The sequence below is a fragment of the Haemaphysalis longicornis genome, unplaced genomic scaffold (assembly GCF_048455015.1).
Source record: "Haemaphysalis longicornis isolate Haplotype H1 unplaced genomic scaffold, Haemaphysalis longicornis Haplotype H1 scaffold_15, whole genome shotgun sequence".
NCBI lineage: Eukaryota > Metazoa > Arthropoda > Arachnida > Ixodida > Ixodidae > Haemaphysalis > Haemaphysalis longicornis.
This window is the reverse complement of record NW_027526257.1, coordinates 2101209-2125272: the sequence shown is the minus strand read 5'-3', so window position 1 is coordinate 2125272 and position 24064 is coordinate 2101209. Positions and strand designations below refer to the sequence as shown.

Below are 24064 nucleotides of genomic sequence, written 5' to 3'. Positions count from 1 at the left end.
GTCACTGAGATATGTGTGCGGCTGCGACCGCTTCCTGTAAACTCTTCCCGTAAGGTCAGTGACCATTAGAATTCTGTGCCTCCCAGTGATGGTTGGAGAGCGTCCCTGTTACTGCTTTGCGCTTTCGTTGCTTAAGCAGAGCGGCCCCCCTCTGAAGCGGGCGCTACCTGTCACTCGTTCTACAAGCTGACGAACGATGGAGGATTTTGAAACAGTTGTGTACTCCTCTCTCTTTTCTGCATGTTTAGGTTTGTTTTTGTTTTGCGTTTTCTTTCTTTTCTTTTTTTTCTCTCTCTCTTTTTTGCAAATCTTGACCTCACCTCGCCGAGAGCTTGTATGTTGCTACCTCTCTCCCCAAATCCCCCTCTCTCTTTTTTCGGCGTCGTTTGACGACGAGCTTATAAATACGTGCACAGAAACACGAACTGTTGTCTTGAGAAAGATCGGCACCCGATCGAAACGTCGACCAATAAACAGTTTTGTTAGAAGCTATATATATATATATATATATATATATATATATATATACATTTACTATACTACTCATATATATATATATATATATATATATATATATATATGTGTGTGTATATATATAATTTTTTTTTCACCACTTTTTTTTCGATAAAAAAAATCATCTCCTTCTATGACCCACCAAAACCTCCCCTTTGCTTTCCGAGGTTTTCTTGACTGCCAACCCTTATTTTCTGTCTTATATATATATATATATATATATATATATATATATATATATATATATATATATATATATATATATATACTTGAGAAAATGGTAGACGCAGGATTAAAAACAAAAACAGTGGTTTACTGACGTATTGACTCTGGGACCAGTCTGTGGTTACTCAAGATGAAGACTGGTCACGCAGTCGAAACGTCCGTAAACCACTGTTTTTGTTTTTAATGTTGCGTCTACCATTTTCTCAAGTATTTTTTCTGGCTCCTCGAGAAGTTTTCTTTTACTGCTTACCTATATATATATATATATAAGGTTAGTAGAGACAGAGACACACGAGAAGGACATTGAAAATAAAAATAAAAGTTTACTGACGTTTCAGGGAGAGGACTCCCTTTCTTCAGAGTCCTCTCCCTGAAACGTCAGTAAACTTTTATTTTTATTTTCAATGTCCTTCTCGTGTGTCTCTGTCTCTACTAACCTTATATATATATATATATAGGTAAGCAGTAAAAGAAAACTTCTCGAGGAGCCAGAAAAAATACTTGAGAAAATGGTAGACGCAACATTAAAAACAAAAACAGTGGTTTACGGACGTTTCGACTGCGTGACCAGTCTTCATCTTGAGTAACCACAGACTGGTCCCACAGTCAATACGTCAGTAAACCACTGTTTTTGTTTTTAATCCTGCGTCTACCATTTTCTCAAGTATATATATATATATATATATATATATATATATATATATAAGACAGAAAATAAGGGTTGGCAGTCAAGAAAACCTCGGAAAGCAAAGGGGAGGTTTTGGTGGGTCATAGAAGGAGATGATTTTTTTTATCGAAAAAAAAGTGGTGAAAAAAAAATTATATATATACACACACATATACAGAGTCCTCTCCCTGAAACGTCAGTAAACTTTTATTTTTATTTTCAATGTCCTTCTCGTGTGTCTCTGTCTCTACTAACCTTATTTTTTCGCGCTCTGTGTGTGAGTTTTTAATTTTATATATATATATATATATACATATATATATATATACATGTATATATATATATATAGATATATATATATATATATATATATATATATATATATATATATATATATATATATATAAACACACACAGCGTGAAAAAATAAGGTTAGTAGAGACAGAGACAAACGAAAAAGATGTAGAAACTAGAAATAAGTTTACTGACAGTTACTGAGTTTACTGAGTCCTCTCCCTGAAACGTCAGTAACGCCATTAAAGTTATGTCTATTATCTACATGTTTTTCATTTGACTCTGTCTCTACTAACCTTATACATTTATATATATATATATATATATATATATTTTTTTTTTCTCTACTTTCTTTGTTTCTTTCCAAATTCTTTATCTGTTTCAATTACCTACCACATCCTCCCCTTTGTTTCCGAGGTTTTCTTGACTTATTTCTGTCTTATTTCAACGAGCCCCTCATTTCCTATTCTGATTCGCTATATGCATAGCGAGGGCCGCTGTTCTGGCAGTCTTGGTGCCATAGGGAGCTTAAGAGGGTTCAACGCTGGTTGACCACTCTCGACATGTCGTATACACTCGAGTCACGGCCCGGGGGTTAAAAAGAAGGTCCTCTTCACCCCGAGAAGTCGGAGTGGCGCTGGCTACCACCCCCAAGCGCAGGAAAAAATTACATTGACATAAATACCCCAGAAAGTAGAGGGGGAAAATAGCCCCGCTGGTAGCGTAGTGGTTATCGCACCAGACCGGTATTCTCGAGGTCGTGGGTTCGGATCCCACCCGGCGGGCATTTTTTTCTCTACTTTCTTTGTTTCTTTCCAAATTCTTTATCTGTTTCAATTACCTACCACATCCTCCCCTTTGTTTCCGAGGTTTTCTTGACTGCCAACCCTTATTTCTGTCTTATTTCAACGAGCCCCTCATTTCCTATTCTGATTCGCTATATATATATATATATATATATATATATATAACATACTTCCAAAAAATCCGATTTCTCTATAAAAGCGTGCCAGCCAGGCGAGAGATTGCCCTAACGAAAGCAAGTCTTTTTGCTGAAACGTTGGCAACAATCATGCTTTTAGCTTGTTCAAAGTGTTCTTTTCTTGTATATATATATATATATATATACATATATATATATATATATATATATATATATATATATATATATATATATATATATATATATATATATATAGTAAGGAAATGAGGGGCTCGTTGACGAAATACAGAAAGATAGGTCAGCAGTCTACGACGCCAAAGGAGGCATAGGGGTGTGGTTAGGCTCTTTTTAGCCTAAGCACAAGACTGCTGACCTATCTTTCTGTGTGTATATATATATATATATATATATATATATATATATATATATATATATATATATATATATATATATATATATATATATATATATATATATATATATATATATATATATATATACATGTGTGTTTGCATATAGTATGTCGAGATTTCGGCACATTTAACCGATCTTCCCGTGGTCAACATTAATAGGGAGCCCTCCATTACGGCGTACCTGAGGACTGGGTGTAATATTAGGCGCGTTAAGCACCATAATCTGATTCGGACTTTGAGTGAATGCGTAATAGCCTCATTTTTTAGCAATGATGAAATTATGTGTATTTAGGAACTCTGCGTGCCAGTTACGGTGTCCTCATCCCTAAGAAATGTTAATGATTAGAACACCTTTTTTCCCCATGTTTCGCCAGAATTGCCTACTATAAAGGGTAGCAATGCTGAAACACAGAGCGGTCATGGATTTGAGAGCTGTTGATAAAAAAATACTTCCGAAGGGGTCACTGAACATTGCAGCTTTTTTCCTTCCAGGCTCAAAAAAAGCACAGAAAGCAATTTAAAGCGAGCTGAAGATAGAGCAACGTATTCATTCCCTGACTGTAGGCTACCCTATCATTAGTCAATGATGGTTCCCCGCACTTGGCACCTTGAGTATTCTTGGTGACGGCATTGGCTACACCGCAGACCCCGAGCCCCCAAACATAAGCTGTAGTCAACCGTGGCGAAGTATTAATAGGTGGAGGGTGAGAAACCACTTACGGTGGCCGTCGGAGTTCTGGTCAACCTCCGGCAGGTGGCCTCTCTGTCTTTTTACAAGGCATTGAACTCCGGGACCTCTCAAGCTCTCAGGGTAAGGTTTGAGAAAGACGTACCGCGTCCCCTGCTTTTATACTATGCATATGGTATTTTAAACACCCCCCTCCAAAACCTGATCGGTCCCTGAAAAGGGGGAGCACTGAAGTGCCATTCCCTGCTCTTCCTAGCATCTCTTTTCCTCAACGTGACTAGTCGCGTTTCCTCGTCATTGAGTCCCTTAAAAAAAGGAAAGCCTACTACCTCACAGTCGCTGTTCCTTAAGCTAATAAACAACGAACTGGTAAAATTCTTGTGGAAGTATCCACCCAGCTTCAGGCCACGAAACTCTTGAATGAAAACCGAATTGCTGATCTCGACATCAAAGTCACGCCCCATCGTAGCATTAACAGGTCGCAGGGCGTGATCTCGGAGCCAGATCTGGCAAACGAGACAGAGGCCAATCACCTTGAAGGCCGGCGAAACCGAGGTTTTCTTTGAAACCTTCACAAACAGCAACACTGAAAAAAAAACACGAGACAAAAAAATAGAACACGAGAGGAAGAAAGGGAACACAGGTCAAGCACTCGTCCTGTTTTCCCTTTCTTCCTTTCGTGTTTTTTAGTGTTGCGCTTTGTGAAGGTTTCAAAATGCAATTTCACCGACTAGCCCAACTCGCCATTTTTCTGAAACGAACGTGTGACGGTAGTTCGCCGCATTACCATCAGGAGAGATGACAAAAATACCCACTAGGCACAGCATCCTCACCCTTGACCTGCCCCCTCTTCCAGATAACATCAATGCAAGGTTCATACGGTGCTCCGTCCGCGAGTAAATCCCGAATCCGCGGCGTTGTTACAAGTACCAGCGGTTCGGACTCGTTTCGCGGCCAAATAACCTGTGCCAAGTGCGCCAAACATTACAACCCCACTGATAATTGTAGTTCGCAACAATTCACCTGAAATAACTGTTAAGGCCTACAGGCGACCTACTTCAGGAAATGTGAAAAGTTTCAGGGAGAGAAGAAAATAGTAAACGTAAAGGAAACCGAATACATCACCTTCCCAACGGCGCGAACGAAGTTCGCTTCTTTCCCCCTGGGGACGTACCAGCGCCGGCGCAGCTCACCGAGAGGCAGTGTTGCGTGTGCTTTTGGCGGGGACCCAGCACCGCAAGTGGGACCTGGTCTTTCCCCAGCCCCCCTCAGGCTCCCTCTGGTGGCCCGTGCCACCCCTACGCCGCTGGTTAAGCGAGCTGCGCCTTTGTTGGCAACCACGTCCGTTGGGGATACCACTGCTTCCACCACCAGTTCTGCTCCACCGTCTAAATGAACACGTGAGGGCACGGAGAAGATGGAGACGGAGGCACCCGCCGCACCGCCTGTGCCATGGGAGGCGTTCCTGAAGCTCTCGCTGGTTGTGGGCCAGGCAAAGCGCGCCAAAGAGGCTGCCTGGTCCAAGGAGCCTGATCGCTCAGGCTCCCCGAGGATATCCGACGACGAAATAGATGTCGGACCGTACCTCCTTGCGACGCAGCGCAAAGAACGCGTCCCGAAGCCAAACCTCCCGACAAAAATAAAAAGGACGAGAGTCACAGCCCCGAAAGAAAACACATAAACATAGACAATCCTGTATCTCTTACACAGAATAATGGGAGAAAAAACATAACTCAATGGAACTGTAGCGGCCCTCTTAAAGGGGTCCTGAGATACCTTCCGCCGATGCATAATTTTACAAGTAACCAAATACAGCAATGTATTAGCAATCTCCTCCCGCGAGAATTTTGTTAAAACGATGAGTAATAAATGAGAAATTGTTAATCAAAAACCGCGCATTATCGTCGCGCCGCATTTCCTCCTCCTTTCAACTTTTTCTTCGTGTTGATGGCGCGAAAGCCTTCCCTCCCATGATGCTGCCCTCCTCAGCGGTGACGTACTTCCGCTATTGCGCTCCTCAGACTGCCGTCTGCTACAGGGACACTCTTTTGGCTTTTTCAAATTTGTTCAAACCATGGATACCGCACTCCGCTCAAGGCTGAAAAAGCGAATGAAAACCCTGGCGGCATGTGTGCGGCCTGGCCTTGCCCTTTCGCGGTGTACGTTGCGGTAGGTTCTATAGGCGGCACGTGACTTTTTATTGGCGGCGAACTCGCAGCCGCACAGGGAGGCTTGTGCGGTCGTTCCCTTTGATGCACCGCGCGCTGTTTATCCAAAAAGCACATCTCAGACGGGGACCCGCTGGTGCCGGGTCTTATTTTGCGGCGGTGGTAATTCCTACCGTCGGCATGTGAAAAAGACATTTTAAACTGATAAAGAATCCGTGCACAAAACGAGCCGGCTCGGATCGCTTATCAGTGGCGATGAACGGGAGGCGCAGAGCAAACCAGCGCCGCACTCGAGCAGCGTGCACCGTGTTCTGACAAGCTGCACCCATATCTTTTGAACGGTAGTATTAGAGAGTTGTAGAATAACGTACGCAGCCGTAGGCGAACAGTCAACGAGCGCTATTTTTTGCATCGTTCGCACTCCGCGTGCGCCGTACGTTAAGACGCTTCTCGTTTAGCGGACGGAAGAATAGCGGACGCTATTTCAGCAAAATAGCATGCGTACGTGAGGCCGCTTGCGTTTCTAACATGTCGGCGAGTAGCGCGACAACCAACCACGGTTCCGCTCTTCTGTGGACAGTAATTTGCTTCAAATGAACCAAGTTCTTTGCCCCTGTGTTTTTAAATACCTCGTGTAGTTAGCACGTCACCCTCACGCAGATATGTATCGTCGTAACATCGCTGAATGTCCTAAGGAAGCTTGCATTAGGCCAAGCCAGCGACCGATGCTGTGTGTGTGTGCATAGCCTTCTGTATGCACATCAGCCCGGGCCGCCCAACAAAGCCATCTCCTTCTACTCTGGCCACTCTCCCCCAATCGGTAGCCCTCCCAGCGCTTCATTCATGTGACCAGTTCAGCTTGGGGCGACGCGTGGTGGAGAGCGGCAACGTTGGCAAAACATGCTCTGCCGCGGCTTTGATATTTCTAACGCTGGCGCGAGCGCCATTTCTTTGGCAACCTCAAACATCGGTTGCCTTCGCAACAAGGCAAAAACCGCTCTCGAAGACAGTTACGTTTGCGTGATCCCGCTTCAGCTCGAGGCCCCACCTCGCGACATGTGGGCACTGCAGGCGTACCACTCACTCCCATTTGGAAGTGCGCGATGTGTTTGGCATTGTAAAACTACAGGAGGCGATGGTGTGTGTGTGTGTTGTGGACGCGTTTGTTTCGCGATGAAATGCGACGTTGTGCTTCCGCTGGTCGATAGTGCTTCCCACTGGCGCACCCAGCTTTATTTAACAAGATGTTCCCGGCAGAACACGACCCCATCTACCCGTTCTGCAAAAAGACGGAAGGCACCCTGCCGCACATACTGGCGGAGTGTACTGAGCTCAAGAATCCCCTACCTTTCCTCCCCCTTCCGCTTCCCCCCCTACCCGAGCGATGGGAGATCTTGATGTCCAGCCCCGACCTGTCGACGCAGCAAGAGCTCGCGTCCAGGGGCCAGGAGCTATTGGACTCATATAGGACTCGTGACTAGGGTTCCACCCCGTCTGACGCCTGCGAGCGTCACCTGAAATGGGCTCAGCGAAAGTTGTTTCTCTCTCTCTCTCTCCCATGATCTGGATTATCTTTCTCGAGCGACGTACGACTCAACCTAGCGTAGGGTATGTGCAGTGTGCGTGGCTAAAATCCTTTTCGGCTTGCGCGCCAGTGTGACTTGAAGTTCGTCTCCGCAAACCGCACGCGAGGTGAGTGCCGAATTTACGACGGGCAGGAGAAGGCAACCGACCATCTGTCAATCCCGGTTCAGACTTGCAACGCATGTTGTAACGTTGTGTTCGCCCGAAACGCACCTGTGGTACATTTTGAAGTTGCAATAAATGTAAGCGTCAAACGCGAGCATTCGCCCCAGGGCGTTTTCTGCGATTGCACGGAAGTGCCACGGGGCTTCAACGCTTTCTTTATAGATCGTACTCAGGTAAGAGAATGACCATGTTTTATTATGGCCGTGTTGCATTCAATACAAACGATTAAGCGTTTGTTTACACTTGTTAACTTTTAATAGTCGTAACATATCCAAGCACTTCGCCACTCCGCTGGCAGATCGGCCGGTGAGCCGACGCTGTGCGGACGACACATCTCTTTTCGGGAAATGCGTGAAACATCAGCCCAATAGCAGGATGTCTACCTCATGACGTAGACCTGGGAGGTGATGACGTAGACATGTGAAAATGGCGGCGTCCAAAAACGCGCAGGGGAGGGGTATAAAAGAAGGAGAAACTTTGCAACAAAAGTGTTAGCTTGCCGCTTCGCGTAAAAGAGTAATACTGTGCACAGAGCATGTTGACCCCAATCTAATGATTGCGCTAGTTCATTTAGTGTGCTGAAAACAACGCCTTTCAAGGCCCCTTTAAAACCCTTGACGATGAGTACGAGATACGGCAGTCCAATCAGCCAAGTCTCATGTGTGTACAACAAACCAATTTAAATTACATACAAATTTCTTCAATAGATACATGACATTTAGGACAGACACTGATGGTGGTGGTACATCTTCCGGGGTGTGGCCATAATTACCCGAAAGTCCTTGGCGTGTCGCACAATTCAACTACAGACCGTCCTTGAGGCTGTTCGCATTCGCACCATAATTTTCAATAGGCTAATAAAACTATGCTCCGTTTCCATCTCTCCTGACTTCCAGCTCTCGAGCTCGGATTTCGAGGGCCTTGTAGATCAGCTACCCGTACCATTTATCTTTTTAGGCAATCTCGATGCACATAATGCAATGTGGGGCTATTCTCACAAGAAATATTGTGTTCGCCTTATAGAAACAGTTCTAACATCTCCGGGAGCGTGCATACGCAATAAAAACAAGCCTACATACCATAATATAGGATATTCACACATCGATCTAGTTGACTATTGGTTCCGCACTTCTCTTTCCATCTCTTGAGTGGGATGTTGGCGCTCACCCGTATGGTAGTGACCAATTTCCAATTACATTAACACACCTAGATAAAAGCCCAAACAGGTCACCTTCCCGTAAAAGGTTCAATGAAGCTAGAGATAACTGGAGTACATGTACAGAAACTTCTCAACAAACCACACATCTATAAAGAACCTACACGTAGATGAAGCCGCCCAACACCTCACGGCTCATATCTTTGACATCGCCGAAAAGTCCATTCCCCACGCCTCTGGTGCCCCGCGCAACCAATGGTGGCCGTGGTGGAATGAGGAGTGTAGGCGGGCCCGACAGGCCACAACAAGGCGTGGGGTGTCCTCCATCGGCACCCCACGTCTTAGGCCCTCGTCTCCTTTAACGGGCAAAATCACCTGGGAAGTACCTGGTTAGTACAAAAAACCTGGTTATTACAACAGAGGACACACTGGAAGACCAGGCGAACACACTCGCACAACACTTTTAACACGTCTCCAGTTCAGTACACTACACAGGCACTTTCATGCCACACAAAACATCTACAGAGAAAAAGCCCTTTCATGACATATGCCCTTACAAGCCCTTACGCATAATCCCAACCTGGCCCTCTACACCAGCCATCCTCAGTGTCTTTGGGCGATTTTAATTTGCGTTTTCGCTAACTGTTTTTAGTGTTTAAATCTCCATCTCTCATATGTAACAACTGTTTTGGTGCTTTTTGCCCAGTTAGCCTTGCACCAGCTACACGTAACCCTAATCATCATGAGTCAATGATGGTTAGTAGGCTCCTTGCTTGTATTTCTGTGTACATTTAAATGCATTTTGTGTGTACATGGTCTTCACAGTCAAAACAAAAAATTAAACAAGAAATGAATGACGCAACCGCTGCTTATGTTTATACGGCACTTATCCTCCTATGGTAAGGATTTGAAGGGAAAAAAATGGAAAGTAGGAAAGTAAACCGTGCACGCCTGTCCCAACAATAATGCAGCAAGCTTTTAGCCACAACAGAAACTTGAGTGTAAAGGTAGAGGCAACTGAAAAAAACCTAAACTGGTAATGGCACTGGCCACTTTGGGGAGTAGGGGAGCGGGGTGCGCACCACTCCCTCCACCCCCCTCCCCCGAGAAATGTCGGAGGAGACCCGGGCTCCCACCGAGACTTGAAAAAACCAGCTTTTAATTTATCTCCACTTCCGCTATTCTAAAAAATAAAAAAGTCAGTTTTCCAATTTTACACTGACTGCAATTGAAGGGCGTTAGAACGTTCGTACACATTCGCGATATTTCTTATTTCTGTTTCTGTCGCTCTTTTTCCTGGGCTGTTTTTTTTTGTTTTTGTGTGTGCTGAACAATTTTATATATATTTCATTTCTTTAATCATGTTTTATAATGACAATGTTTTTCGTGCTTTCTTTGTTTTTCTGATATTCTGTTTGATGCATCACCTAAACCACAAGGATTAAGGGAGTACATTCGCTGATTCTTCATTTTTTGGGAAATTGGTCGTTCTTCTTTCGAGAGTTTTATGCGTGTTTTCGTCGCAATTGTCCGTGTTTCTTCCTGTCTTGTTTTATGGTAAGTGGTGTACTGAAGCAAAGCACGCTAGCTCTACCAGCCAATGGTTTTGTCCCCCGCACGGGGCACCTTGAGTATTCATGGTGACGGTGAGCAGCCAAACCGCGGACCCCGAGCTCCCATACAAAAGCCGTGTCCAACAGTGGCGAGGTGTTGTAAGGTGAAGGGTAGAAGCCGTAAACGGTGGCCGTAGGAGCCTTGGTCAAGCTCCTGCCGACGGGCTCCCTGCCTGTCTACCAGGCAAGGAGCTCCGGGACATCTCTGGCTACCAGGGTAAGGTCAGAAAAGAAAGTACCCCAGTCTCCCTGCTTTTATACTATGCCCTATGGTATTTACAACCCCCCCCCCCAAACGTGATCGGTCCCTGAAAAGGGGCCGCACCGAAGTATCTTTTCCCCCATTGCCATCTTTAACATTTCCTGAACCGGATAACTCGATTTCTTGTCATGGAATCCCTCAATCCAACCCACCCTCTAGCATGTCAGTCAGTCTTCTTGATCGCCAATTATCTTGAATCCATAATAGGAAAATCGTATAAGTGCAAAAAACAAAGGTCTGGTGAACTACTAATCGAGGTAAATGACAAGCAGCAGTCCACGAAGCTTCTAGCTCAGACTAGACTGGCTGATCTAGACATCAGGGTCACACCCCATCGGAGCCTAAACAGCTCGCAGGGTGTGATATCCGAAACAGATCTCTTGAACGAAACGGATGCGGATCTCCTTGCCAGCTTGAAGGATCAGGGCGTCACTGCCGTGAGACGCATCACTATCCGCAGAGACGACAAGGACATTCCCACCAAGCACATTTTCTTGACTTTTGACCGCGCAGTCCTTCCACAACACATACATGCAGGTTTTATCCGTTGCTCCATCCGTCCGTACATCCCGAATCAGCGGCGCTGTTTTAAGTGCCAGCGGTTCGGGCATGGTACAAACTCTTGCCGTGGCCGTACGACGTGTGCAAAATGCGCGGCGCATGATCATCCGAGCGAGAACTGCCCACCCGAAACCCTCACTTGTGTAAACTGCGGGGGGCCGCATGCGGCATACTCCCGCAAGTGCGAAAAATTCCAACTAGAAAAGCAGATCATAAACATTAAGGTCACTGAGAACATCACCTTTTCAGAGGCGAGAAGGAGGTTCGCCTCGTTCCCTCTGGGGAGGTACGAGTACGCAGCTCGCCGGGGGGCGGAGCGGCTTCTGGTGTCCACAGGGACCCAGTTCAGCGAGTCTGACCTGGTCCCGCCCCCGCCCCCCGCTGGGTTGCCTCACGCAGCCCAACCCGGCACCACGCCGCTTGGTGAGGCAGCAGCGGTTGTGGTGCAAACCACTTCTTTCGGGACCGGTGCCGCTCCCGCCCCTGTCTCCCCGTCCTCCAGTGCGTTGGAGGGTACCGAGGTGATGGACACCACGGGCCCCGCACCGGCTCCCACTGCCACCGCACCTCCCGTGCCACCTCTGGCGCCCCCGACGGTGGCGGCTCAAACGAAGGGCTCCCGAAGGGGGGCCAAGTCGGGTGGGCCCGGTCCGTCGGGCATGCCTCGGACATCCGACGACGAGATGGATGTCGGGCGGTTCCTGCATGCAACGCAGCGCAAGGAGCGGCCACCGAATCCCAAGCCTACAGAAAGGCCCAAAAAGCCCAATCAAAGAGTAACAGCCCCGAAAGACGACACATGAACACACACACTCCAGTCATTCTTAAATTTCAATAATGGGAACAGAAAACACTATCCAATGGAACTGCAGAAGCCTCCTTAAAGGGGCACTGACACAAAAATTTTGCATCTTGTTTTTTTTGTTGCGATAAGTAGCTAGTGACCTACTTATAACCTGTAGAAACCTCATCTGCTTCAGCGTGCGACGGTTGTTTAATTAGAGCATTTTCAATGAGGCCAGTCGCAGTTTCGGTTTCAGCGAGAGCCGCAAAACGGTGGATTTTGTGGATTTTGTGTGAACAAAGCTGACCACGTGACCGTCGGAGGGATATCACAGAGCAGAGCCGCCGTAGCAGTGTCGAATCCGCATCGACGGCACTTTCTGCGAATGCCCCCACGTACTGATCTCTTGAGGCACTTAATTAAAAAGCGACCGTGGATGTGACGCAGGCGCTGTGAGTGCAAATGCTACCGCGGCTAAAGAAGGACGCACGACGCTCGAGACGGTGGGTGGCAAGACGCGCGCTGGGAGCAGCCGGCCGGTCTGCCTACAGGTCCGTCTGCAGATGTGTTCGGCTTAGCACTGCGGCGAATATTCGAGTGCCGCTCTCGTAATCGGTGCAAATGACAATTTTTAATGCAACCCGCCATCGCATCATTAACTCCTTTCTCATGTAAGCCATCATGGTCGGGACTTTGGGACAATTTCGTGCAGCGGTAGCAAGCTATCACTCGAGCTACCTGCGCCGGCCTGGGCCACTGCGCGGCCGTGGCCGCCGCCAGCACAGCGACCGTGCGGCTAGCTCAGTGGGCTTTTCGTGCTTCCGGCACGTTTTCGCATCCAATGGTAATAAACAGTAATAGAAACAGAGTGCCTGGAATCGCTGTAGAACTTTGGTCGCGGCCAGCTGCCCGATGAGCTGACGAAATCACGGCGCCTCCGCCGCCAACGATCGGGTCGTTCGTTCGCGAGAGCAGAAGCTCCGCCCTCCGGCCCTCCGATTGGAGCGGCGAGCCGGGCGAGCCGGCGAAAAACGCCGGCAGTGTGGAAGCGGCAAACAGAAACTTGTGACGTGTTGGATGTTGTTTATTTACACAATAACATCGGGATGTCCATTGCGCGTAGGCCTGACAGGGCTGGCCGCACCCACTCTTCAGAAGGTGTGGCCATTGTCACCCAGAAATCATTGCATGACACACTCTCTCTTTAAACACTGTCCTCGAGGCTGTAGCGATCTGTACAATAATATTTAACAGGTTGATAACGGTATGCTCCGTTTACATCTCTACTGATTTGGCACTTCTGAGCTCTGATTTCGAGGCACTAGTTGACCAGCTGCCCGAACCATACATACTAACAGGCGACCTTAATGCGCACAACTCTCTTTGGGGCTCCTCCAGAACGGATGCCCGAGGTCGCCTGATAGAGAAGTTTCTTACATCCTACGGAGCATGCCTTTTCAACAAAAAACAGCCTACATACCATAAATTAGGACACAATACATACTCGCATCTTGACTTGGCTATTGGTTCCGCAGTTCTCTTTCCATATCTTGAGTGGGGTGTGGGCACAGACCTATATGGTAGTGACCATTTCCACACTTCATTAACCTATCTGAGCAGTCCGTCTTCCTATAAAAGGTTGAATGAATCAAAAGCAAACTGGAGCACATTCAAAAGCAAACTGGAGCACATTCACACAAACATCTTAACTACACCACACATCCATAAAACACCTACACGTGGAGGAAGCCGCCCAACTCGTCACGGCGCACATCCTCGACGCCGCCGAAAAGTCCATTCCCCAGTGGGTCCCGCACCCCAAGGAGACCCTAGTGGAACGAGGACTGCAGGCGGGCGCGAGAGGCCCAGAACAAGGCGTGGGGTGTTTTTCGCCGGTCATCATCATCAACAGCCTATCTACGACCACTGCAGGGCAAAGGCCTCTCCCGTTATTCTCCAATTACCTCGGTCCTGTGCCAACTGTGACCAATTTATCCCCGCAAACTTCTTGATCTCATCTGCCCATCTAACTTTCTGCCACCCCCTGCAGCGCTTGCCTTCTCTAGGGATCCACTCTGTTACCCTTAATGACCAGCGGTTATCTTGCCTTCGCATTACATGCCCTGCCCGCGTCCATTTCTTCTTCTTAATTTCTACTAATATGTCTTTAACACCAGTTTGCTCCCTGACCCACTCCGCTCTCTTCTTGTCCCTTAATGTTACACCTATCATTTTCCGCTCCATTCCCCGCTGAGTCGTTCTCAATTTAAGTTGAACCCTCTTAGTGAGCCTCCAAGTTTCTGCCCCGTAGGTGAGCACCGGTAAGATGCAGCTGTCATACACTTTCTTCTTCATGAACAATGGAAGGCTGCCATTCAGTATCTGAGAATGCCTGCCGTATGCACTCCACCCCATTCTGGTCCTTCTAATTATCTCTGCCTCATGGTTGGGATCTGGGGTCACAACTTGGCCTAAGTAGATATATTCGCTTACCACTTCCACTGCCTCGCCACCTATCTCAAACTGCTGTGCTGTCCCGAGGTTGTTGATCATTACTTTAGTTTTCTGCATATTAATTTTCAGGCCAATGGTTCTACTCTGTTCGCCTAATGCGGAAAGCATGTTTTTCAATTCGTCCCCTGAGTTACTTAGCAAGACAACGTCATCAGCAAATCTGAGGTTACTGAGGTATTCTTCATTAACGCTTACTCCCACCTGTTCCCAATCCAACGTTCTGAATACTTCTTGTAAGCATGCTGTGAATAACATTGGAGAGATTGTGTCTCCTTGTGTTACACCCTTCCTTATAGGTATTTTACTGCTCTCCCAATGGAGGATGATGGTAGCTGTAGACTTATTGTAGATATCCTCTAGTATTCTTACATAATGCTCATCTACCCCCTGGTTCCGTAATGCCTGAATGACTGCTAGGGTTTCGACCGAGTCAAATGCTTTCTCATAATCTGTGAAGGCTATATATAGGGGTTCAGTATACTAAGCGCACTTCTCTCTCACCTGATTGATCGTGTGAATACGGTTCATTGTTGAATAACCTTTACGGAACCCTGCTTGATCTTTAGGTTGACTGAAATCTAAGGTTGCAGAGATTCGGTTAGTGATTACCTTGGTAAATACCTCGTAGACGACTGACAGTAAGCTGATCAGCCTGTAATTTTTCAGGTCCTTCATGTCACCTTTCTTGTGGATTAGGATGATGTTCGCGTTCTTCCAGGATTCCGGTACCATTGCGGTCATTAGGCATTGCGTATACAGGTTTGCCAGTTTTTCAAGTACAATTTCTCCGCCATCCTTCAAAGGGTCTGCTGTTATCTGATCCTCACCAGGTGCTTTGCCCCCTTTCATTTCTTTCAAAGCCTTCCTTACTTCTTCGGTCGTTACTGGTGGGATGTCTATCTCCTCTGAACTACTGTCTCGTTCGGCATTATCCTGGATGTCCCGCCAACTGTACAGATCCCTTTAGAACTCCTCGGCCACTGTGACTATTTTATCCCTATTTGTGATGACTTTGCCTTGCTTATCCTTACGTGCATACATCTGATTTTTCCCCACGCGAAGACGTCTCTTCACTGCTTTCAGGCTACCTCCGTTCTTTACAGCGTATTTGATCCTCTCCATATTTTAGTTCCGTATGTCAGCTGTCTTACGCTTATTGATTAACTTCGAGAGCTCGCCTAGTTCTATTCTGTCAGCTGCGGTAGAGATTGTCATGGTTTGCCGTTTCCTGATTAGATCTTTCGTGTTCTGTGAAAGTTTACCAGTATCCTGTCTAGCCATAGTGCCCCCTACTTTTACTGCACACTCCGTGATAATGCTTGTAAGGTTGTCACTGGCTTCCTCTGTCGTAAGCTCGGCTTCCTCGTTTAGGGCGGAATGTCGGTTCTGCAGTGCGATCCTGAATTCTTCTAGTTTACGTCTTACTGTTCGCTCATTTATCGGCTTCTTTCGTACTAGCTTGTTGCGTTCCCTCCTCAAATCTAGCCTAATTTGAAATCTTACCATACGGTGGTCACTACACCTTACCCTTCCGAGCACTTCCACATCCAGCACGACGCCAGGGTTATCGCATAATATTAAGTCTATTTCGTTTTTGTGCTCCCCATTCAGGCTCCTCAAGGTCCACTTCCGACTCTCCTGTTTACAGAAGAAGGTATTCATTACGCGTAGGTTATCCCGTTCTGCAAACTCAAGTAGTAGGTCCCCCTGCTATTTCTACAGCCCAGACCATAGTTGCCAACTGCCTTGTCTCCAGCCTGATTCTTGACTACTTTAGCATTGAAGTCCCCCATAACTACGGTATACTGTGTTTTTACTTTAGCCATTGCTGATTCCACTTCTTCATAGAAGCGTTCCATTACTTGGTCGTCGTGGCTGGATGTGGGCGCATAGCCCTGCACCACCTTGAGCTTGTGCCTCTTATTGAGCCTAATTACAAGACCTGCTGCCCTTTCGTTAATGCTATAGTATTCGTCTATGTTGCCAGCTATGCCTTTATTGACTAGAAATCCCACTCCCAGTTGTCGTCTGTCCTCTAGACCACGGTAACATAGGATGTGTCTATTTTTCAGCACCGTAAAGGCTTCGCCTGCCCTCCTAACCTCGCTAAGCCCTATTACATCCCATTTAATGCCGTCTAATTCCTCAGACAACACCTCGAGACTTGCTTCGCTAGATAAGGTTCGCGCGTTAAACTTTGCCAGGTTCAGATTGCATTGGCGGCCTGTCCGGATCCAGGGATTCTTAGCCCCCTCTGCTGCGTCACAGGTCTGACCGCCGCCGTGGTCAGTTGCTTCGCAGCCGCTGGGGACTGAGGGCCGAGGGTTAATTGACGTATTCATGGAAGGTTGTGGCCGTTACTACACCAGGGTGGCCAATCCTGCTCTGGTGAGTTTTCGCCGGTACCCCACGTCAGAAAATCTAATTTCTTTTAAACGGGCAAAGGCTTTTCGGAAGCGAGTGCGTCGTGAGGCGAAAAGGGAGAGTTGGCGCACCTTCCTCACTTCCATCAACTCATACACTGACGCACACAAAGTCTAGACATGAATACGAAAACTAAAAGGACAACAGACACACAGCCTGCCCCTGGTTAGTACAACAGGGGACACACTGGAAGACCAGGCTAACACACTTGCACAACACTTTGAACACTTGTCCAGTTCAGCACACTACACAAACACTTTCATGAAACACAAAACATCTGTAGAAAAAAGTCCCTGCGTGATAACAACAAGTCGCACACTTCTTACAATTCTTTTTAATTCGTTAGCTGAAGGTTGCTCTGAGGACATGTAAGCCTTCAGCTCCAGGTGCAGACAAAATCACATACACCATGATACAACACCTACACCCAGACACTCTTGAAACACTCCTACATCTATTCAACAAAATATCGCTTTCGGGGCACATTCCTTGCTCTTGGAGGGAGGCCATAGTAGTGGCTTTCCTGAAGGAAGGAAAGGACCCTTCCTCTCCCGCTAGCTATCGTCCCATCGCCCTCACAAGCTGCCTGTGCAAGCTCCTCGAGAAGATGATAAACAGGAGACTCGTGTACTTTCTTGAGTACAATGGTCTTTTCGAGAGCTGCCAGGCAGGCTTCAGGGCGGGGCGGTCCACCAACGACCAACTCGTCGCGCTCGAGTCCTATATGAGGGATTTTTTCCTCCACAAACAATATTGTATGACGGTATTGTTTGATCTGGAAAAAGCGTACGATACCGCGTGGCGGTATGGCATCCTAAGCGACCTCAAGTCCTTCGGCATGTCAGGTAACATGATAAACACACTTGCCAGCTACTTGTCACAACGAACCTTTCGTGTGCGAGTTGGAATGCACTCTCTAGTGTTCATGAGCAGGAAAATGGAGTGCCGCAAGGTGGAGTTTTAGGTTGCACCCTTTTTATTGTGAAAATAATTTCCCTTCGGAAGGCGCTGCCACCGTCGATTTCCTGTTCAATCTATGTAGACGACATTCAACTCTCCTTTAAATCCTGTAACTTCTCTGTCTGTGAGTGCCAGGTCCAGCTTGGTGTTAATAAGTGGTTTCAAATTTAATCCCGGGAAGTGCACTTGTCTTTTGTTTTCCAATTGGCGTGACATTCGGCCGTATCCAGACATTGAACTCCACGGTGTCTGTATTCCTGTAAAAAAGGAACACAAGTTCTTAGGTATTATCTTTGACGAAAAGCTGACATTCATCCGACACATAAAACAACTAAAACATAAATGCTTAAAAACAATGAATATCCTGAAGGTTCTGTCGCACATCTCTTTTGGCGCTGACAAACAACTTCTTTTACGTGTTTTTACCAGGTCGATACGTTCACGATTGGACTATGGTAGCGTTGTTTATGGGTCAGCAAGTAAACCATCCCTCAAAATGCTGGACCCAGTGCTCCATCTCGGGCTCCGCCTGGCGTGTTGCGCCTTCCGCACTAGCCCGGTCGAAAGCCTCTATGTGGAGTGGAACAAATGGAACCTACAACGCCAGCAAGCATACACAGATGTCCTTTATGCTTTTAAAATTTCATCCATGCCTCACCATCCTTTTAAATCAGTTTTTCATGATACGTCCATGACTGAACCTCTTTTAAATCGACCATCGTTCTCTGCGCCCTTCTCTTGCAAAGTTAGAGGGGAAGCGTCAGAGCTTGCTCTTTTTCAGATACAATTCAAAGTCCTCTAACGGATTTTATAGCACCATTGCATCTCCGACCTGTATCATGCGAAACATCTTTCACACACGAAGATAAAAAACGAGCTCCCACATGTGCAATTCTGCAGCATTTTTTGTATTTGCAGCAGAAGTATGAGTGTTCCGAATTTTATACGGACGATTCTAGAACTGCCACCTCTGTGTCCTGCGCGGCGCATGGGCCCGGCTTTAATGTCACTAGAACTCTGAATATTCATACTAGTATCTTTACGGCAGAGGCTTACGGTGCACTTCTTGTTGTCAATCATATACTTCAAAGCCACATCCCACAATCCATTATCAATACAGATTCCCTCAGTGTTGTGCGGGCACTGTCGTCAACAGTGCCTTCGAAAACCCACGTTGTCAATCTGATTTTGAAGGGTATTATGTCTGTGTATGTACGCAAATTTGAACTGGTTCTTTGCTGGGTCCCTGGCCGCTGTGGTATAGCCGAGAACGAAGCAGCGGACCGAATGACTGCTACTGCTACACTCTTGAATTCAGTAGACATAACCACATTACCCTACACGAACGTAAAAACACCCATCAGACAACAACTTCGCAAAACATGGCAAACACACTGGAGTGAACAAACAGACAAGTTACACGTAATAAAACCTCACTTGGGATCATACACCACCGACACACGCAATACATACTCTGAAGTCGCCTTGGCCAGATTAAGGATAGGGCACACCCATGCAACGCACTCGTGTCTGCTGACGAGATCTTCTAGACCCCAGTGCAGCAGGTGCGGAGAGGCCCTATCCGTAGTGCACATACTAATCACATGCAAGGCACTTCACACAACACGACACAAACACTTCAGAGAACTCTAGAGACAACATATCCCACTACATACATCGCTGTTTCTAGGTGACGATGCCATCGTTTCTGTGAAACGGGTGTTTGAGTATTTGTCAGACGTTATGTTTTTAAACCTAATTTCCTATCACGCATAATCAAATCTGGCACTACACACCAGCCATCACCATTATCTTTACCTGATTTTACTATGTTCTGTTGACATGTTTTTTACCTACCTTTTTGGGGTAACCACTTCACTTCATTAAATAAACTTTCCTCTGGCGCTCTTTGCCCTTAGTCGGGCTTGCGCCATAAAAACCCAACTGTCATCATCATCAATGTTTTTGTCGTAGCGTGCGGAACAACAAAGTCCCAACGTGGCGGAGGCGGTTGCGGGGGGAGTGGGACGGAGGGTATCACTCACGCAGCACACTTTAGACGGCGTGGCAATTTACCCAGCATCCCCCACGCTGAAGTGCCTGCTCGCCGGAGGCGGCGTCGGCGGTAAGGCTTTGTCGTCTGTTTTAGCGACGGTGGTTTTGGGCCTGTTTTAGAGCAGCTTCACGTCGATTGCACGATGCCTTCGCACGGCTTGATTAACTTGTTCGACAGCCCCTCCAGGGTAACCCGCACCCGACAGAATTAACGTTAAGGAAACGCCTTTATGGCGGGAACACAAAATGTAGAAACCACCTACAGACATCTAGTCGCTAGAGAAGCGCAGCCTTTTGCGCACTGCTTGCAACGAATATAACTCATTTGGATTGCGATGGAAAGCGATTCGGTTCTGTTTGAAGAGGTATTTTAAAAGGCCAAAGTAGCAACTAGATTTGATAAATAGCAATTATAAAAGTTCCCTCAGCTTTCTCACAATTCTCAAACTTATAATATAACTAGTTTAAATCGGTAATATTGAGAATCACTAAGCGCACATGCCGAATTGTTCGGTGTATGCGCTTGTGTCGCGTGGTGGTGTAGCCCTAAGCTACACCACCACCATCAGGTTGGCTAGGTTCCGCTGTCTCACCCTTCGAAAGACGCTCCTCTCGTTTAGCTTTCTCCAAACTAAAGGCCGGGCGGGCTACAGCGGCGGCATCCGGTGCTCTAGCACGTCCGTGGCCGACGCTGCTGCTGCGTTCGGGACGCCGCCCACGCGAATCCCAGGTAACGGCTGGCAGAATCTCTGCTTTCACGCGTTCTAGAGCCCCGTGTGTGAATTCAAGTGACGCCTCATGGGCAGTTGTTCTGAGTGCCGTTTAACACTTTGTTTTCCAACCACCGTAGATTGGAGCCAATTTTTTAAAATTTTGTTTGTTCAGTTTTATTAAACTGGCTGTTTCCTGAATTTTGGGTTGGTTTTGGAACTTCTGTTCGACCAATTATCTCCATGAATGCAAATATACCGATGAAATATGTGACTTTCGCCAATCATGCATTTGTGTCCGAATACGTGTCGTCGCAAGGTTGTTCGTGTTTCCTTCCTTCTTTTCCCCGCTTTTTATAGCGGCCTTCGTTTTGGAGGCGGCGTAAATGGGCTAGGGAAATTTCGGTGTAGTACATTTCGGTGCAGGACGTTTCGGTGCGGACATTTTGATGCACGGACATTGCGGTGCACGGACATTTTCGTGCACGGACATTTCGGTGCACGGACGTTTTGGTGCGCGGTCATTCCGGTGCATAAACTTTACGGTGCAGGTCATCTTGGAGCGGACATTTTGGTCTACGGGATGTCCCAGGCATCCTTTTAAGAAAGTTCTATGCTTATTAGTGTAATTTCGTCAGTTGATATTATGTTACGTTCGAGAGGTGTGTTTGCGCCGCCGTGCTCGGAAACAAACTCTAAACCGAGGTGGAGGATCAGCGCGTAAAACTAGATTTCGGTAGTAGATGTTAAAAATTAACGTTGTTCATTTACCTCCGTTCAACCTTTTGCTTTTTTTTAACATTCATGTGAACAATCCTAATATTATAAGTGTTACCGCAGCGCTTCGATTTCAGTTCACAAAACGCTGCAAGGCGCTGCTCCTTTTATGAGTGGACCTTACAGGCCCTTTACGCCGGCCTGTAAGGTCCACTCATGGGGTCAGTGGCAAGGCGCCCGTGCCACGTGTGTGAAAAGAAAGATCCACGCCACTTGGTCTGGCGGCACAGCACTGCCGACGCTACGCTGTGGCCGCTACAAATTCGCTGCGGCGCGTTCGGGAGCGGATTATCTGGACCAAGGAGCAAGAATATATAGGAGACGAAACGGCCCAATGCGACAAGCGCGGGCGAGCGACCAGATAATGCCACAATGAAAAGCAAGGCGGACTGCAAAGAAGCTTTGCAGCTGCGACGACGAAGGATAAGGTAGAGGCACCTGATGGACGAAGTCATAGCGGCCGCAATGATTCAGCGGATGAGCAGTGAAATGCCGATTTTGGCGGCCGCGCAGTTTCTTCACCCGCGGCAGATTACGCTAGCCCAAAGTATGACGAGTGCTTGTGACAATCTGGCCGCGCTAGGAAGCCTAGTTTCACCTCCTATCTTATTCTTGCTCCGTGGTCTGGAAGGAGGAATACCGCGGGAATAATATCCTTTAATAATGCAGACGGCTCCGCCAGGGTCCGAGAATCGTTGACGTAGTGCACAACGAAAGGGTAATTATCACCGTCTGACCGCGCGGCGGCTTTTCTGCGAGATCCCATTGTGGTTGCACACCGCAGTCGGAACGGCTGGCTTTCGGCAGCCGCCGCTTTTCACGCCCACCACTCGGAGTCGCGTGTACTCGCCGCCGCGTGCTGGCTTGCCCGCGCTCCGGCTTTTCACTCGATGATGCTGGCGCCTTATTGAATCGTCCGCAGATGGCTGAGTGACAACTTGTCGACGTGAATTTGGGCCCTTCCTAATGTGTGTACGGAAGCTGGAGGGGTGTGCCCGAGAGAGAGAATACCGAGGCGTGATCAGGCCGAACTTGGCTGTTGGATAGCGTTGTTGTCTGAGCTCTCAGCTGCGCAGTTCCCGGCGAGACAAGGAGTCTGGACCGCTAAATCTAGGTTGATATTTGTGAGCCTCCTAAGCGAGAGGTAGACTTTAGGATCGCTTCGGAAGTTTAGGGTACAGCTGTGTACCGGGCAACTAAATGGGTACTGCAGCGAAAACAGAGTCCCTGCCGGCGTTTCTCGAGCGCTTTGTGTACGCTCCTAGAATAGGAGAGTTAGATGGAGTTACAAAGCTCGAGTGACTTGTACGCACTTGGAGCTAGCGTCTAGCTGAAGTTTGAAGTTTTTTCGTTTATATTACTGATGTAATTAGTTACTCTATTGTAAATAGTTGGATATAAACTCTTCGTTTCCCTACATCAAATACAAACGCCTGGAGGTCATCATTTCGGCCACCATCTCCGACAACTTCAACAGCAGCATCCTGCGAGGCTCTTGCCAAATCAACCCGAGCCCGGGCGATTGGGTTCCTTACCGGCAGCGGACTTCGCGGAAACCAACATCAACAATGTTCACTGGACCCATATATTTGGTTTGGTTTGATGTTATTTTATTAAGGTTTTCTAGTCGTATTTCTGGCTTCCTCAAAAGTTTTTTTCACTAGGTTATAAAAAATAGAGTTACGCCGTTATGACGCATTGCGGATTGCGGAACCGTTTGAAGCGACCACTACAGTAGCCAGGATCGACATAAGCTGCCTTCGCGCCGATGTCCCCTTTAGCGGGCATGGGAGCAGCGCTCATGGCACAATGCCTGACGCACACCGTTTCTTCGTACCGCAGGTGCGTAACTGCCTCACTATCTTCGCTAAACGAAGCGACAACCGCTTTCTGTTACTGCTCCCATGCCCACAAATGTTATGTGTGACATTGTGTGAGTGTATTGATGTCGCACTTTTGCTCCTGCGGTCGTGGGATGTCGAGACTAATCCCCGCCCCATTAAGAAGGGTGCCTTACGAACCGACTCTGCAGCTCAGGATGAAGCTCAGCCTGAAGGATATGCCACTGTACTCGAGCTCCTTAAAGAAATTAACGAGAGGACCACCGAAATGGCTAAATCACAAGCTGGGGTGATGTCGGATGTTAAAGAACTGAAATCCAGCCACCAGTCCTTAGAACTAAAACTGCATGACATGTCTCGCTGTCTTGAATGCCTTGAAAGTAAAGCTTGCGCGTGCGACGCTTACGGTGACAACCTTGCGTGTATCGAAGAAGCAACAGAGCGAGTAGCGGTTCAGCAGTTCCTACTGAATTCCCGACTTGATGACCTTGAGGATCGCTCAAGGCGAAACAATGTAATTTTTCACGGCATTCCCGACTCGCGCGAGACCTGGCAGCAAACTGAAGAAAAAACACTAGTAGTTCTTTCATCCGCGCTTGGTGAAGTTTTTTCCCAAAGTGTATTTGAACGCGCACATCGCCTTGGTACTTTCGATGAAACGAAATGCCGTCCCGTGATCATGAAACTGGCCAACTTCAGATTCAAAGAAAAGATATTTTCCGCCCGACCAAAGCTAAAACTACAAGA

General features: G+C 47.2%; 1 protein-coding gene across 1 annotated transcript in view; it reads left to right on the top strand.

The window, feature by feature from the left end:
- Window positions 1–5160: 5160 nt before the first annotated feature.
- The window catches only part of LOC144165820 (endothelin-converting enzyme 1-like), a 38954-nt gene continuing 20050 nt past the window's right edge, over window positions 5161–24064 (top strand). Inside the window, exon 1 of the mRNA XM_077695599.1 lies at window positions 5161–5316. Within this exon, the coding sequence (XP_077551725.1) occupies window positions 5161–5316 (156 nt within the window). The remainder of the gene's footprint in view (window positions 5317–24064) is intronic.